The sequence below is a fragment of the Loxodonta africana genome, chromosome 9 (assembly GCF_030014295.1).
Source record: "Loxodonta africana isolate mLoxAfr1 chromosome 9, mLoxAfr1.hap2, whole genome shotgun sequence".
Taxonomy (NCBI): domain Eukaryota; kingdom Metazoa; phylum Chordata; class Mammalia; order Proboscidea; family Elephantidae; genus Loxodonta; species Loxodonta africana.
Window position 1 is genome coordinate 45624258 of NC_087350.1, and position 14668 is coordinate 45638925.

The window sequence follows — 14668 nt, forward strand, 5'->3', positions numbered from 1 at the left end:
ATGGCCCCTGGACACCCTAATTCAGAACTGAAGCCACTCTCAAAGTCCATCTTTCAGCCAAACATCAGACCAAAAAAAAAACCCAAACCAAACTCATTGCCTTCAAGTTGATTTTGACTCATGATGACCATATAGGACAGAGGAGACCTGTCTCATAGGGTTTCTAAGGAGCACCTGGTCGATTTAAACTGCCAGCCTTTTTGTTAGCGGCTGAACTCTTAACCACTACACCACCAGGGTTTCCTAAAGATTAGACAGGCCATAAAACAAACAAATAGGAGCACACGTGAGGAACGTGCTTCTTAGTTCAATCAAGTATATGAGACCATGTGAACAACACCTGCCCAAAAGCAAAACTAGGAAGGCAGGCAGGGACAGGAAAACTGGACGAATGGGCACAGGGTGAAAAGAGAAAGGGGGACAGTGCTGACACGTTGCGGGGATTGCAGCCAGTGTCACAAAACAATTTGTGTGTGAATTTTTGAATGACAAGCTAATTTGTGCTGTAAACTTTCACCTAGGGCATAATAATTTTTTTTTTTTAATAGCTTTTCCTTTTAAAAGAGGGGAGATAGAACTGGTTAAACATGAGTGCTGCTATTCAGATCATAAAGTACACAAACCCTTTAGGAAGTCTTTTGTTCCATCAGATTATTTCCTAAGGGATCATGCAGCACAGAAAGAAAGGGTTTTTTGTTTGTTTGTTAGTTTTTTGTGTGTATTGTAGCCTAATACATTTTGGAGGAACACATATTATGAAAGAAGGACGAGAAGGAAAAATCGCCATTACCTAGATTTTTTTCTTGAGTCACATGAAATTTTACCATCATAAGTGTGGTTTTCAGGTAACTCTTTTAATCTGGCAAGATTTGTGGCATGATGGGGGGAGTACGTGACTGAGGAGTCCTTCCTGGGAAAAAGTTCACCGATAAAGTCAAGGTACACAACATGCTTTAAAAATAAATTCATATTTATTAAACATTTAAATTAAGGAGTGGCAAGAGAATTTGCTGCATGGGTTTTCGATCAAAATCATCCCTAAAACCCACTGCTGTTGAGTTGATTCCAATTCATAGTGACCCTAAAGGGTCACTATGCCCCATAGGGTTTCCAAGGCTCTAAATCTTTATGGAAGCAGACTGCCACGTCTTTCTCTCACAAAGCAGCTGGTGGGTACAAACCACAGACCTTTTGGTGAGCAGCCGAGCGCTTTAACTCCTGTACCACCAGGGCTCCTTACATCACTCATCCCTAGGACTTTCAAAATTTGCCTTTGGATGACTGTTGTTTTTAGGCTCTTTTTATAATAAGGCCTAGTCAACCTGCCCTGTAACTACGACATTCTGTGTGTACTCCTGTGTGGATTTCCTTTCTCCGCCCAGCACCGCCACAGGCTGTAAGGGAGTTTTCCTTTTGTTAAAACGTTAAAAGTTGCTGTCGAGATAAAATGTAAACTTAGAGCACAACTCTCTGATTTTGGTGCTGGCATTTTATTTCTTTTTGTCTGTCTTTGAATCTTAAAGTAAAACTTTGGGTAATGGTGGTATCTTCTCAGCAACACAGGATAGAACACTGTGGTCCTGTTTGGGAATGGAGATAGTTCTCTTGACAGTTAGGGAATGTCACATTTCTGAAGAGGACAAAGGATGTTTAGGACTCATTGTGCTTCACTGGAGGAGCCCTGGTGGTGCAGTGGTTAAGGTGCTTGCCGCTAACCGAGAAAGGAAAGGTCGGTGGTTCAAACCTACCAGCTGCACTTCAGGAGAAAGATATGGTAAAGATTACAGCCTTGGAAACCCTATGGGACGGTTCTACTCTGTCCTATAGGGCCACTATGAGCCGGAATCGACGATGGGTTAATGTGCCTCACTGAAAGGATGCATTCCTTTGGGCTTCTCCCTAACCTGGTCTTCTGCCTCCCTCTTTCCCCTGAGAACCCCCCTCATGCCTTCCCTTTTATCTTTTTTAAAGCTGTATTTACAATTTTTAGTAAACCTGTTTGCATTTTGTATTTCCTCCAAGATTCAGAGTGTTTTCCTAACCCTGGCCTCAGCTCTACTTCTAATTTCTTCTGTAGCCTTGATCCTTTCTTGCTTTTTACTCTTAGGCGTAGATTCTATCTCTTTTCTGTTTTATACCTGTGTCCTTTATAAGAATTGAAAAATGAAGCCTCAGGCAGGCCCTCTTGGGTTCGTAGATATCAAATGGATAAAACTTGCTGCAAAGAGGTGTTTAAAACAGAGTGAAATGTGCCCTCAAAGGAGAGGCAAGAAAACATTCCCTTATAAAGGAATACTGTTCTTAAAAAAAAAAATCTGATTTTGTCTCCTCCCCTCCCCCCGACCCCGCCACCTTTCCCTCCACCTTCCACCCCAGTAATCAGCTATCACTGATGACTTAGCTAAATCCTAGGTTCTGGCTAGGTAAAATAAAAAGCTCTGAGATTGCACTTAAGGGACCTCTTCATCTCCGTCGTTCTTTTAGCTCCCCTTCTCCATAGCACACCCCACCACCAATGCTTGCCTTGTCAGGCAGTTGTCAGGCAGAAATCAGACAGCATCTTCCAATAGTAACTGGAGGAAGATCTTTTATTTAAAGGAATATTTACAATATTGTGGATGGGGCTCAGGGAAAGCAATAAGGGATGGTACAGTGCCCCAGGGCTGGTAAGACTCAAACGGCAAATGGTGGGGGGACATTATAGGGGCTTCATGATTAGCTGTATGACCAGAGCTGTGGCCTTTGGTTGAGAGTCAGTCATGGCATGTTAGCCACCGGATGCCACAGGTATAAATTCCTGCCCTCTGATATACTGGAGTCTCTCCATGACAACTAATCAGAACCAGAGGGCAAGGGGGCCCATTGTTAGGGGTCCATCCATGTGATCCCTGCAGGTCAGTCTCTCAAGACACCAAACGGTGTAGAATGAATATGGAAAACACACAGCACATCTGTGAATTGCCATGGACTAAGTCAGTGATGTCAGAGTAGAGTTGAAGGATATTAAAGGATTTAGGACACATTGGTGATTTCAGGTCACTGAAAAAAAAAAAAAGATAATTGTTTTCTTAATATTTCCTTGGTATCTTCATCTTTCATGGTGATCTTATCCAGTCTCATGGCTTTTACTACCTACTATATGATGATGACAAACTGTCTTTTCACACTGTCTCTCTCCTCCCCAAACTCAGGCTCATACATCCAACTACCTATTAGACTCTCCAATTGCGGGGTGGTGGGGGAGGTGTCTCGTAGATGTAGCATCCTTAACATATCTAAACCTAAGCATCTGATCTTTCTTCCTCAGACCCATTCCTCTCAGTTTTCTCTCTCCTTCTAAAGCTCAGGCAAACAGCCTTGGACACTGTGGGCATCTCGTGATCTCATAGCCCACATCTGATCCCATCCACCAGCAAATCCTGGTGGCTTTACTGATCAGAATACATCCAGAATATGACCCCTTCTCACTGCGTGGCCCAAGTCACTGTCATCTGCAAGGTTGTTACAACAGCCTCCTGCCTGGAATCCTCCTTCTACCACATGGCACTTTACTCGAAGTCCCCGGCTCATTTAGACAAAAAACCTATACACAGTCCTACACAATTGCGCCCTTTCTTTTCTCACCTCATTTCCTGGTATTGTCCTTGATGTTCACCTTGGTCTAGCCCCAGTGGTGTCCTTGCTGTTCAACACCTGTTCATGCCTGCCTCAGGGCCTTTGCAGATAGCAGGGAGGTGAATTTATCTTTAAGTTAAAAAAGATCTAAGTAATGAAAACATCCATCCACACAAAACTTTTATATACATATTTATAGTAAGAAACTAGAAATTCTACATATTAAATGTTCATCAGCTAATGAATGAATAAACAAAATGTGGTATAGATATACAATGGAATATTTAGCAATAAAAAGGAATGAAGTATTGATACATGCTACAACAGGTGAACCTTAAAACATTATGTTTAGTGAAAAGAAGCCAGCCACAAAAGACCACATGTTGTATGATCCTATTTATATGAAATGTCCAGAGTAGGCAAATCTATAGAGACAGGAAATAAATTAGTAGGAAGATAGGTGGGGGTTGGAAGATGAAAGCTAAAGCTTTTTGGTGTGATTAAGATCTTCTAAAACTGTGGTGCTGGTTGCATAGCTGTGAATATACTAAAAAACATTGAATTGTATACTTTTCATGGGTAGATCGTATGATATATGAATTATATTTGAGTAAAGCTGTTTAAAAAAAGAACCCAATGGATTGCTGTTTTAATAAAGCACTCCTGTAGCTTTTACATGTTGGTGTATATAGAATTCAATATTATATCAAATTTTAAAGTGAACCTTGTAATAAGTATTTTTATATCCATTTTAATTTATTTTTTAACTCTTACATTTCTTTGGAGAGCTCATAGTAGATACTCAGTATTTAAACATTTAAGGGAGTAAAATTTTTTTCTTATCCATTAATATGAGAAAGAGAGAGTGCGTAATCACAGGTATGTTTTCTTTCTTCCAGCATTTTCATGAAGGGCGTAAGGCACAGCAGCACATAGAGACTTGCTGGAAGCAACTTGAATCAGTAAGTAAAAAGCAAACAGTTTCAGAAATGTCTTTATGGAACTTTCTAACTTGAATTTAATTCAAGCTTGAATCAATCAGTAAATATAAAGCAAAACAAAAAAAAACTGAAGAAATAAATGTCTTTATAGATTTTGTTTTGATTTCAATGTATTTAATTTTGTTTCAAAAGCCATGATCTAAAGTAAAATGTTTATGAGCTAGAAGAACTCACATATTTTTCTAAAAGACATATGCAAAGAACAAAGTTTGAGACTCTTTAGATGAAAATAAATGCAGATTTTTAAATAACTGCCTGAAATTATGACATATAGCAAATCAGTTCAGAGAAGAATGCTGGTTTTTTAATTTAAATAAAATTATATCTTCTCATGTGAATCTCATAGTTTTATAACTAATTACTTTCCTCACCACCATTTTCCCTGGCTTCTAGAGTAAAAGACGATTTGAGCGGGATTGCAAAGAGGCTGACCGAGCACAACAGTATTTTGAGAAAATGGATGCTGACATAAATGTTACAAAAGCAGATGTTGAAAAGGTAAGGTGAAAGCGAGTCTTTCTTTCATTTCTCTTAATGTTCGTCACATATCCTCCCAGACCGCCGGTCCCCAAGTTCTCCTTTCTGATGTAGCTGCAAAGAAAGGGCAGCTGATTTATGATCTTTTTCATTTTGTGTCAATAGTTATGGGAGCCAGAAGCTTCAGTCTTCTGGGGAGATTCATGGGGAATCTTCAGTGTTATCCATTTGGGGAGTTTATTTGTTTAGTCATTAGGGTGATGACATGGAGATTTAGACCATGACCATATCCTAGCCTAGGAGAGTAGTTTCTGGATGTTGTGGCTCTTCCTAATGGCATTTCAAAGAAAAAATCTACTTCTTGAAAGCTGGAGCAACTGTTCCTTGCCGTCTGGAACAGTTTCACTGCTCATAATGCTCTCCTTAAAAAGATAGAGTCTCACACTGCTTGCCCGCCTTCTAATGAATTCATTCAGGTTGATAACAGCTAGGCTGTAGTTGAAGGCTTGCGTTTTTAAGTCCTGTCAAAAGCTTTCCTCTAAATGGTCTTGTATTGCCAATTAGGGATATTATAAAGCTTGTACTGTATCTGCTTGTGGTTAAATACATGTTCTTTCCCTAGAAGCTGAATTTTCTTTTTTATAGAAGTCATCAATGCAGTGTAAATAAAATTAAGCTTTTAAGTAACTGTATTCATTCGTTACTGCCCAGGGCTATTTTGGCCTTCTCAGCCTCATGCTTTGACATGGGGAAAGCCCTGTGTTTTCATAGATTTCTTTCACTTTTGCCAGATTTGTTGGAGATGTTCAGTTGGCAAATAGTGTGAATTAGTTATTTGCCTAGTTCTGCCAAAGCCCTTGCTTTAAGACTAAGTATATATTAGTATGCCTTCCTCTAAAATTGACTCGATGGCAGTGGGTTTTTTTTTTTTTTTTCTCTAAATTATCTGATATATTAAAATGTATATTCTCAGTATCAAATTTTATTTTGAGTGGAGATACTTAGCAAAAGATATATTAAGATATACTGATCTGCTGATAAAATTACCATAAATTCACCACAAGTTTCCATTACATAACCAGCACCCAATGCAGTTAAAATTTATTTAATTAAAATAAATTAGACTGCCATGAAAATTTTCAAAAAACAGTATATGTGCCCCAGAGATATACCTAGCACAAATGTATGCATTTTTTATCAAATATTATTCTTAGTGTAGAATTGTAGTGTTTTTTTATTCATTTAAAGATTGTGAAAAATACTTCTATGGCCTCTTATTGTAAAAGCTCATTGTGGAAATATCTGAAAATACGAACAGTCCCTCTCTCCCTCAAAAAACCCCACAAAAGCCATCCAGCTATTTTAATGCCTTGGTATTTTAACTTTCAGAGCCTTTAAAAAAAAAATATGTATATACTATAGATGTACAGTGTAAAGAATAACAAAAAGAACACCTGCTTATCCACATCCTGTCTTCAGAAACGGAATCTTAATGGTGCCTTTGAAGTCTCTCTCCTCATCCCCATCCCAGAAGTAACCTTTATCCTGAATTTGGTATTAGTAATCCCCTTTTGGAAACCCTAGTGGTGTTGTGGTTAAATGCTATGGCTGCTAACCAAGAGGTCGGCAGTTCAAATCCGCCAGACACTCCTTGGAAACTCTATGGGGCAGTTATACTCTGCCCTCTAGGGTCGCTGTGAGTTGGAATCAACTTGACGGCACTGGGTTTGGTTTGGTTTTTGGTTAATCTCCTTTTGGAAACCCTAGTGGTGTAGTGGTTAAGAGCTATGGCTGCTAATCAAAAGGTCCGCAGTTCAAATTCACCAGGCACTCCTTGGAAACTCTATGGGCAGTTCTACTCTGTCCTCTAGGGTCGCTATGAGTTGGAATTGACTCGACGGCAATAGGTTTGGTTTTTTGGTTTGATCTCTTTTCCGTTCTTTATAATTTTTTCACATATGTATCTCCAAAGACTATTTGGTAACCTTGCCTCTTTTTCTCCTTTATGTAGTTTATTTATATTTTTGTGACTTGATTTTTTTTTATTTAAGATTGTGTTTTAAAGTATAAAGCTTATTTACCTTTATATATTAATAGAGCCAAGTACCTTGCTAAACTGTATTTTTAGTTCTATTTGGAATTTTCTGTAGAGTTTCATATCATAATGTCACTCAACAACTCGATGGCAACAGGTTTGGGTTTTTTTTTTTTTTTTTTTTGGTTTTTGGGGGTGGATTTCTCTTTTATCTTCCTTTTTATTCATTGTGTTTGTTGAATCCAAAATTTGGTGTTCTATCTCTTGCCTACCTCCAATTCTCTCCATTATTTCCTTCTGGAACTTTGATTATAAGAGATAAGTTAGAATTTCTTACTCTGTATGCTTCATGTCCATTAATGTTTATTTCCCATCTCTTTGCCTTTTTCTGCTGTGTCCTTTGTAGTTGTTTTAGATCTTACTTCCATCTCACTAATTCACTCTTCAGCTATGTCTAATCTGTGGTTTAACCTACCCACTGAATTTCTGATTTCTGTTGTTACATTTTCATTTCTAGAAGTTCACTTTAGTTCTTTTTCAAATCTGTGCATTTTGTTATTTTCTCGTTACCTTATCACACTTTTGTACCATATTTTACTTTTAACGTATTAAAAATACTGATTCTTATTCTATTTGATTAATTTCAGTACCTGCAATCTTTGTGGGACTGATTTCTTAGTTTGTTGTTTCTGCCGACTTATTCATGGTGACTTGTGTATTTTTGTGATACAAACATTTCTGCTATAGTGGTATAAGTGCATTGCTGAGAAAACATGTTTTACAAAAATACTACTAAAAATAACAAACAGGGCTTTTGGGATAGATGGGCTTAGGAACAGATCACTCAAAGCCTACAGAACTTTGTAAACAGAGCACCAACAAAAGAACAACAATCTCTGTAAAACCACGAGCACAGTTAAACCTCTCCTAGCATTTGCACGGAGCATCACAATCAATCCTTGCCATTCCTCCTTAGAGATGTAGGCTTTTGAGCGCATTCACTTCTAATAGAGACTGCTTTCATCAAAACTAAAAATCTAATCCAGGATATAGTTTTCTGCGCTTATCCATTGTTTTAACACAGGAGGAAATATCTTCCCAGTTTTTGCATTTGTACCCAGATAACCCAACTTAATGGAGCTTGTAGCAGTTCTTGAAGCCACTAAACCTTACCCACTACTTCCAGTTCTCTGGGTTTTTGGCTTTTTCTTCAGATCTTCATGAAACTGCTAAGGGTTGCTCTTAATTGTGAGAAAGCTCACCCTTGATTGCTTCCAAACATTAACATGATATAAAAACTTGTATATAGACCAGCAAGACTTCTATGTCATATGAACATTATTCTCCTATTTTGCAGTCACATAAAAATGCATAAATCACAGCAAAAAAACAAGTTGAAATATAGAGCAGACTGTGTATGATTATGAATGATTGGAATTTTATCTGTGGTGATTCTTCGAGGCCTAGGTTTGAAGTGGGCTATCTAGGAAGCAGGCATTGCCTAGGGCAGTACAAAGCTAGGACTGGATTTGTAGGCCATACCTACTTGTATGAGTTCTGACATAAGCTGTGCTTGAAGGTAAATTTTTGGCTTAAAATTTTCCAGGATGACTTTTTTCTTTGTTTTCATCCCTCAGGTCAGATTCAAGGCAGATAAGTTATCAGAAGGGCAATTGCTGGATGTGGGACTTTTGATAGTGCTGCCAAATTGGAGGAAACCCTGGTGGCACAGTAGTTAAGAGCTAGGGCTGCTAACCAAAAAGGTCAGCAGTTTGGATCCACTAGGTGCTCCTTGGAAACTCTCTGGCGATTCTCCTCTGTCCTATAGGGTCGTTATGAGTTGGAGTAGACTTGACAGCAGTGGGTTTGGTTTTTTTTTTGGTTTTGGCCAAAATGAATTGCTATCCTAATTATTTGAATAGTTTGAAAAGATGCACTGTCTTTTCTTAGGCTGAGGGCACCGTTATTTTTATGAAAGTACTCCTTACCTCCTCATGATAGATTTGCTAAATTACCCAATTTTGGCATCTTAGACATTGAAGATGACAGAACAGTGTCTAAACATTGAAATTCTTAAGTTATTTTGCTTTTGAGTATGACTTGAAACACTATAATTTCCCAAAACAAACAGTAGTTTGACTGTTACATTAGTTTTTCACTTTATTACCTGTGAAGCCTTGTTTGTATCAAGCTAAAAATATGCTACTGAATATTAGTCTTTCATTTCTAATCATTATTTAATGTAATTTCCCGTTTTGACTTCTGACAGTCTTTCTAAACTATTTAAGATCTGGGTGCCAACCTGATTTTTCTTATTTTCATTTTGAAAGGTTAAATGACCTACATATGTATTGAAACACTCTTAATAAGCACTGTGTTCAGGTTGCCTAAATCTATCCAAGCCCACTGAAAAACATCAGTAGACTTTTGCTTTGTATTAGCTGCCGGAGTATGGCCAAATGTTTAGTAATTCGCTTACAAAACCTGTTGCTGTCCAGTCGATCTCAACTCATAGTGACCCTATAGGACAGAGTAGAACTGCCTCATAGGGTTTCCAAGGAGCGGCTGGTGGATTCGAACTGTGGACTTTTTGGTTAGCAGCTGAGCTCTTAACACCGCGCCACCAGGGCTCCAATTCACTCACAAAAGGGTATGTATTGTCCTTCTTGTGGTTAGCTGCTGTTGAGTCAGCCCACAACTCATGACAATCCAATGCTCAATGGAACACAATGCTGCCTAGTCCTGCGACATCCCCTTGATCGGTTGCAAATTGTACCACTGTGATCCATAGGGTTTTCACTGGCTGATTTTTGGAAGTAGATCTCCAGGCCTTTCTTCCTAGTGTATCTTTTTCTGGCAGTTCTGCTGAAACCTGTAGAGTGTCATAGCGGCACACAAGCCTGCAGTGACAGACAGGTGGTGACTGCACGTGAAGTGTATTAGCAGGGACTTGAACCCAGGTCTCTCATATGGAAGGTGAGAGTTCTACCTGAACTACCAGTACCTCATAGAAAATCTTCACCTACCCCAATAAACCCTTTTGGGATGACTTTAATTGATATGTGGGTAATCATTTATTGTAAAATTTTCACTGTTGCTATGAAAATATTGGTGTGCAATTGGAAAAGGCCTAGACTGCCAGAATATGAGAGTTTCTAGGTCACATGCTTTTAAGGATCACACTTAGGAGTACAGAGAACCAGACCTCCCTGCTCGCTCTCTCAGAAGCCTAGCACCGTCAGAGTTGACATGGCACCAAAGAACCACTGTCACCTTGAGCAACTAAACTATTTTTTTCTTTTGTGAGTTTGAAGTGTAATGTGTATTTACTGGAGAAATGGACAGGAGACTGTATTTTTTAGCAGATTCAACATTTCTAAGTAACCATTAATTTATTTTATAAAAATGTTTCTAACAACAGCTTTATATCCAATTAAATTCTGAATTTGTCTATTTCTGTTTTTACCTGACTCCTAAATTTTTTTTTTTAATGAAGTGAATTCTAATGAGAGCAAGACCTCATAGTTTTATTCTCATTTGTAAAAATGTTTTAACTTACAGAATTCCTAAGTTGTGAGGTGTTCACATTGGCTCATTCATTCCCTCATTTACTAATTCATAGAGTATCTGCTGGCAAGGTGTGTGGGTAGCACAGATACCAAAATATAATAAAGTAATCCTTGACTTTAAGGAATTTGCCTTTTGTTTTCTTCCTAATACATGGTTTAATGTATTATGGATTTTCCCGTTTGTTCCCTAAACAACTCTTAAATGGCATTTTGGTGACAAAGACTTCAAAAGTGCAGTTTATCTGTCACTCAGCTTTGGAATGATAACATGCTAGACTAACTTGGATGAAAAATGAAAGGCAGTACCTAATCTTTGTGTTCTGATAGTGCTGCTGTTGGTTAGCCTGGTGTTGGGATGAAAAAAGAAAAGGTTATCAAAATGAATGGAATGTGAACTAATATTTCTGAACAGAGAGAGCAGTGTTTTCTAAATGCATGCATTAAACTGAGTTCATCCATCTCAGGCAATGAATAACTCCCTTTCTCTAATTCACCCTTGCCTTGTGACTGTTGGCTCTTACATAATTTCTAAATGCAAAATAGGATATTGTTTAACAGAAACTACAGTTAGTGGTTACAAATAGCTGTAGAAATTGTTAATAAGTTCAAGTTAGCTTTATAAACTCCAGTATCAATTTCTCCCAGGCCTCATTTCATTTAACTTATTTGGTTCTTTTACTCCTAGGGACTCAATTTTGTGGGCAGTTGTTTGACAGAAAACAGTTAACGTGGCTTCTTCATTCAAATTCATTGCCATTCTGAGGGGTGACCAGCCAATCAGTGCTGAGTTTACCACGTAATGTGAGAAGTTTCCTTATTTCTGGCTTAATCATAAGTTTTATTATATAACATGATTTGAGGGAATGTTAAAAAGGTAATTTAAAATTCTAACCATTGGCACTTAGAACATTGTATTCCCTTCTTAGGGAGTTTGTGTACCATTTTTGTGTGAAATTATGACTTCTAAAAGTATTTGGCTTTGAACATTATTAGCTTATAACTGTACATAGATGTTCCTATTGTGAAGTAGAATAGGAAACCCTGAATCATTTCTGAATTAAGGTTGAATTCTAAGAAGTGTGTGATAAAAGATGAAGTGTCATGTTTTATAACTACGGTAAAATGTACATGTACTCTTTTATATGTATTTATGTATTATACATAAATAAATATACATAATTAAATATTTTAAAGAGAAACATAAAATTATAGTAAAGAATCCATGCCAAAAATGAAGGAATTTAAATAGTTATCAGTTTGATAATTACATCAAGAAAACAAATGAAATTTAGTAGTTTAGAAAGTTTTGTTCAGTTGGAATCAATGTTGCTGGGTCCATAAAGTGCAAGCAGGGTTGGTTCTTGTCTAACTGAAGCCAGCTGAGTAGCGGACTGTTAGATTTTTTTACCATTTGGGGAAACAGTCTCTAGCAAGATGACTACTTTCATTACTGTATGTATAAGGAATTGTACTATTTTAAATTTTTTGTTTGCTGTTGCTGTAACCACTAGGCTGACATCTTTATTGAACATGTTAATATCTTTAGTGTTTCTTCCAAATTTCTGTTTCATATAAAATGTCTGACTAGTTATCTGAAGGAATTGTTCACCGTAACAATTTAGAAAACAATTTTTTTTTTAAAGAGGAAGTGGTTAGTTTGAATGCAGGAAATTAAATTTGCAACTCAGCTTGATTTTTCAGTTTTAAATACTTTTTATTTAAAACAAGAGGAAAATACATAGAATGAAATAGTGAATATAAAAACTGGACATTGTTTTTAAGTGGATCAATGTTCAAATCAAAGACTCCAGAAAAGACGCTTATTTTATTCTCTTGTTTCTATCTGTAAGCAGTCATGTCTATGGGGTTTACATCTTGTTTACTTTGCCTCTGAGTGCGACTATGTTAAATGAACATCCTGTATGTAGGTGGTTTCAGTTCTTAATATTTGTCCTGAGCAGTAATGGATATGATTTCTTCCTTAATGTTTCACATGGGAAATTAAATTTAGTGGAAATTTTCTGCAGTTATTAGGTGTGTAGTAAATGTATTTATATTTGGAAACAGGATATAACATTGACCTGTATTATAAATGGATATTACTAGGATGAGATGGGGTGAGAAGAGAAAGCTTGACACCCAGCTTTAGTTGTGCCATTAAAAATAAATTTGTGATGGGAATGTTGAAACATAAAATTATACATTATGGTTAAATTTTTCACATAAAAATACTCTTAAATTTGTATTCAACTTCAAGTTTTAGCTCATTTTCTAGTAGTTGCTACTATCTCTATATTGTTACCCCTTAATTTTCACTAATTTGTTTTTAAAGTAAATAATTTTTGTACCTAAAAATGGAGTTTGGCTTAATAAACATTTAAAAAGAAGTAGGAAAGGCAAGGTGTCAAAATCTCAATCATATTTAGTGTTAGAAATGTTGGGGGTGCTAACAAAAGTAAATTAAAGGCCAAATATTTTTTTAAAATCTTTTCAATGAAATATTTCTAGTATGCATTGTTTTATTTACATTAAAGTGGTGACATGAGAATGTTTTTTTAGTTTTGCTTTAATACTCCTAGCAGCATAATCATTAACAAACCTGTAAGTTCATGTACAAAATAGCACTAGAGCAGATTAGAATGACAGATCATCCCATCCTAGATCTGAAGATAAAAAAGAATTTCCTAGACATGTCATATTTTATTTATTTATTTGTTTGTGTGTAGCTTCAAACACTTAGCACTTACTATATGCCCCGCACTGTTTTAAGGGCTCTCATGTGGTAACTCACTTAATATTTTAATTTCCGCGCATAGTAAGTGGTCTAGCTTGGCTAAGAATGTTTTCTTAATCTTGATATCAGATAGAAATGGGTTGAAATCTTATTTCTGCCACTTACTCATGGTATGACATGAGGCAGTTTATTTCATCTCTAAGCCTACTTACTAATCTGTAAAATATGGATAATACCATATAGCCCAGAGGGTGGTTGTGAAGATTCAGTGGACGTGCTGTATGTAAAATGTTGGCCTATTTTTGGATTGTAGTTAATTGGTTAACACTACTATTATTGCCATCTGTATTTTGCATGTTTGTGTCCTTCTTGTATTACTTCTGGTTCCTTCCTCTCCGGTCTTCCCATCTAACTGACTTTAATCAATCCAGTATTCTTTGAACATTGTAAGCATTCTAGGCATCTAGTCCTATTCATTAAGAATATTTACTGATAAAAAGCTAGAAATAGAAATACCATACAATCCAGCAATCCCACTTCTAAGAATATATCCCAGAGAAATAAGAGCTGTCACTTGAATAGACATATGCACACCCATGTTCACTGCAGTACTATTCACAAAAGCAAAAAGATGGAACCAACCTAAGTGTCCATCACCAGATGAATGGATAAACAAATTATGGTACATACACACAATGGAATACTACACAACGATAAAGAACAATGACGAATCCATGAAATATCTCAACATGAATCTGGAGAGCATTATGCTGAGTGAAATAAGTCAATCACAAAAGAACAAATATTGTACGAGACCACTATTATAGAAATTCAAGAAAAGGTTTACACACAGAAAAAAAATTCTTTGATGGTTACAAAGATGGGGAGGAGAAATCACTAACTAGATTGTAGACAAGTGTCAACTTTGGTGAAGGGAAAGATAACACATAATATAGGGGAAGTCAACACACCTTGACCAAGGCAAAGTCATGGAAGTTTCCTAGACACACCCAAACACCTTGAGGTACCGAATTGCTGGGGCTGATGGCTGGGGACCATAGTCTAGAGGGATATCTAGGTCAACTGGCATAACATAGCTCATAAAGAAAGTATTCTATATCCTATTTTGGTGAGTAGTATCTGGGGTCTTAAAAGCTTACAAGCAGCCGTGTAAAATATATCTATTGGTCCCATCTAGTCCAGAGCAAAGTCGAATGAAGAAAACCAAAGACACAAG

General features: G+C 36.9%; 1 protein-coding gene across 5 annotated transcripts in view; it reads left to right on the forward strand.

Annotated features, from left to right (window-relative positions):
* The window catches only part of FNBP1 (formin binding protein 1), a 149337-nt gene that overhangs the window by 86035 nt on the left and 48634 nt on the right, over positions 1–14668 (forward strand). For all 5 annotated transcript variants that reach the window (XM_023544839.2, XM_064291333.1, XM_064291330.1 and 2 more), the window contains exons 5-6: positions 4515–4577; positions 5010–5114. In XM_023544839.2, the coding sequence (XP_023400607.2) occupies positions 4515–4577; positions 5010–5114 (168 nt within the window). The remainder of the gene's footprint in view (positions 1–4514; positions 4578–5009; positions 5115–14668) is intronic.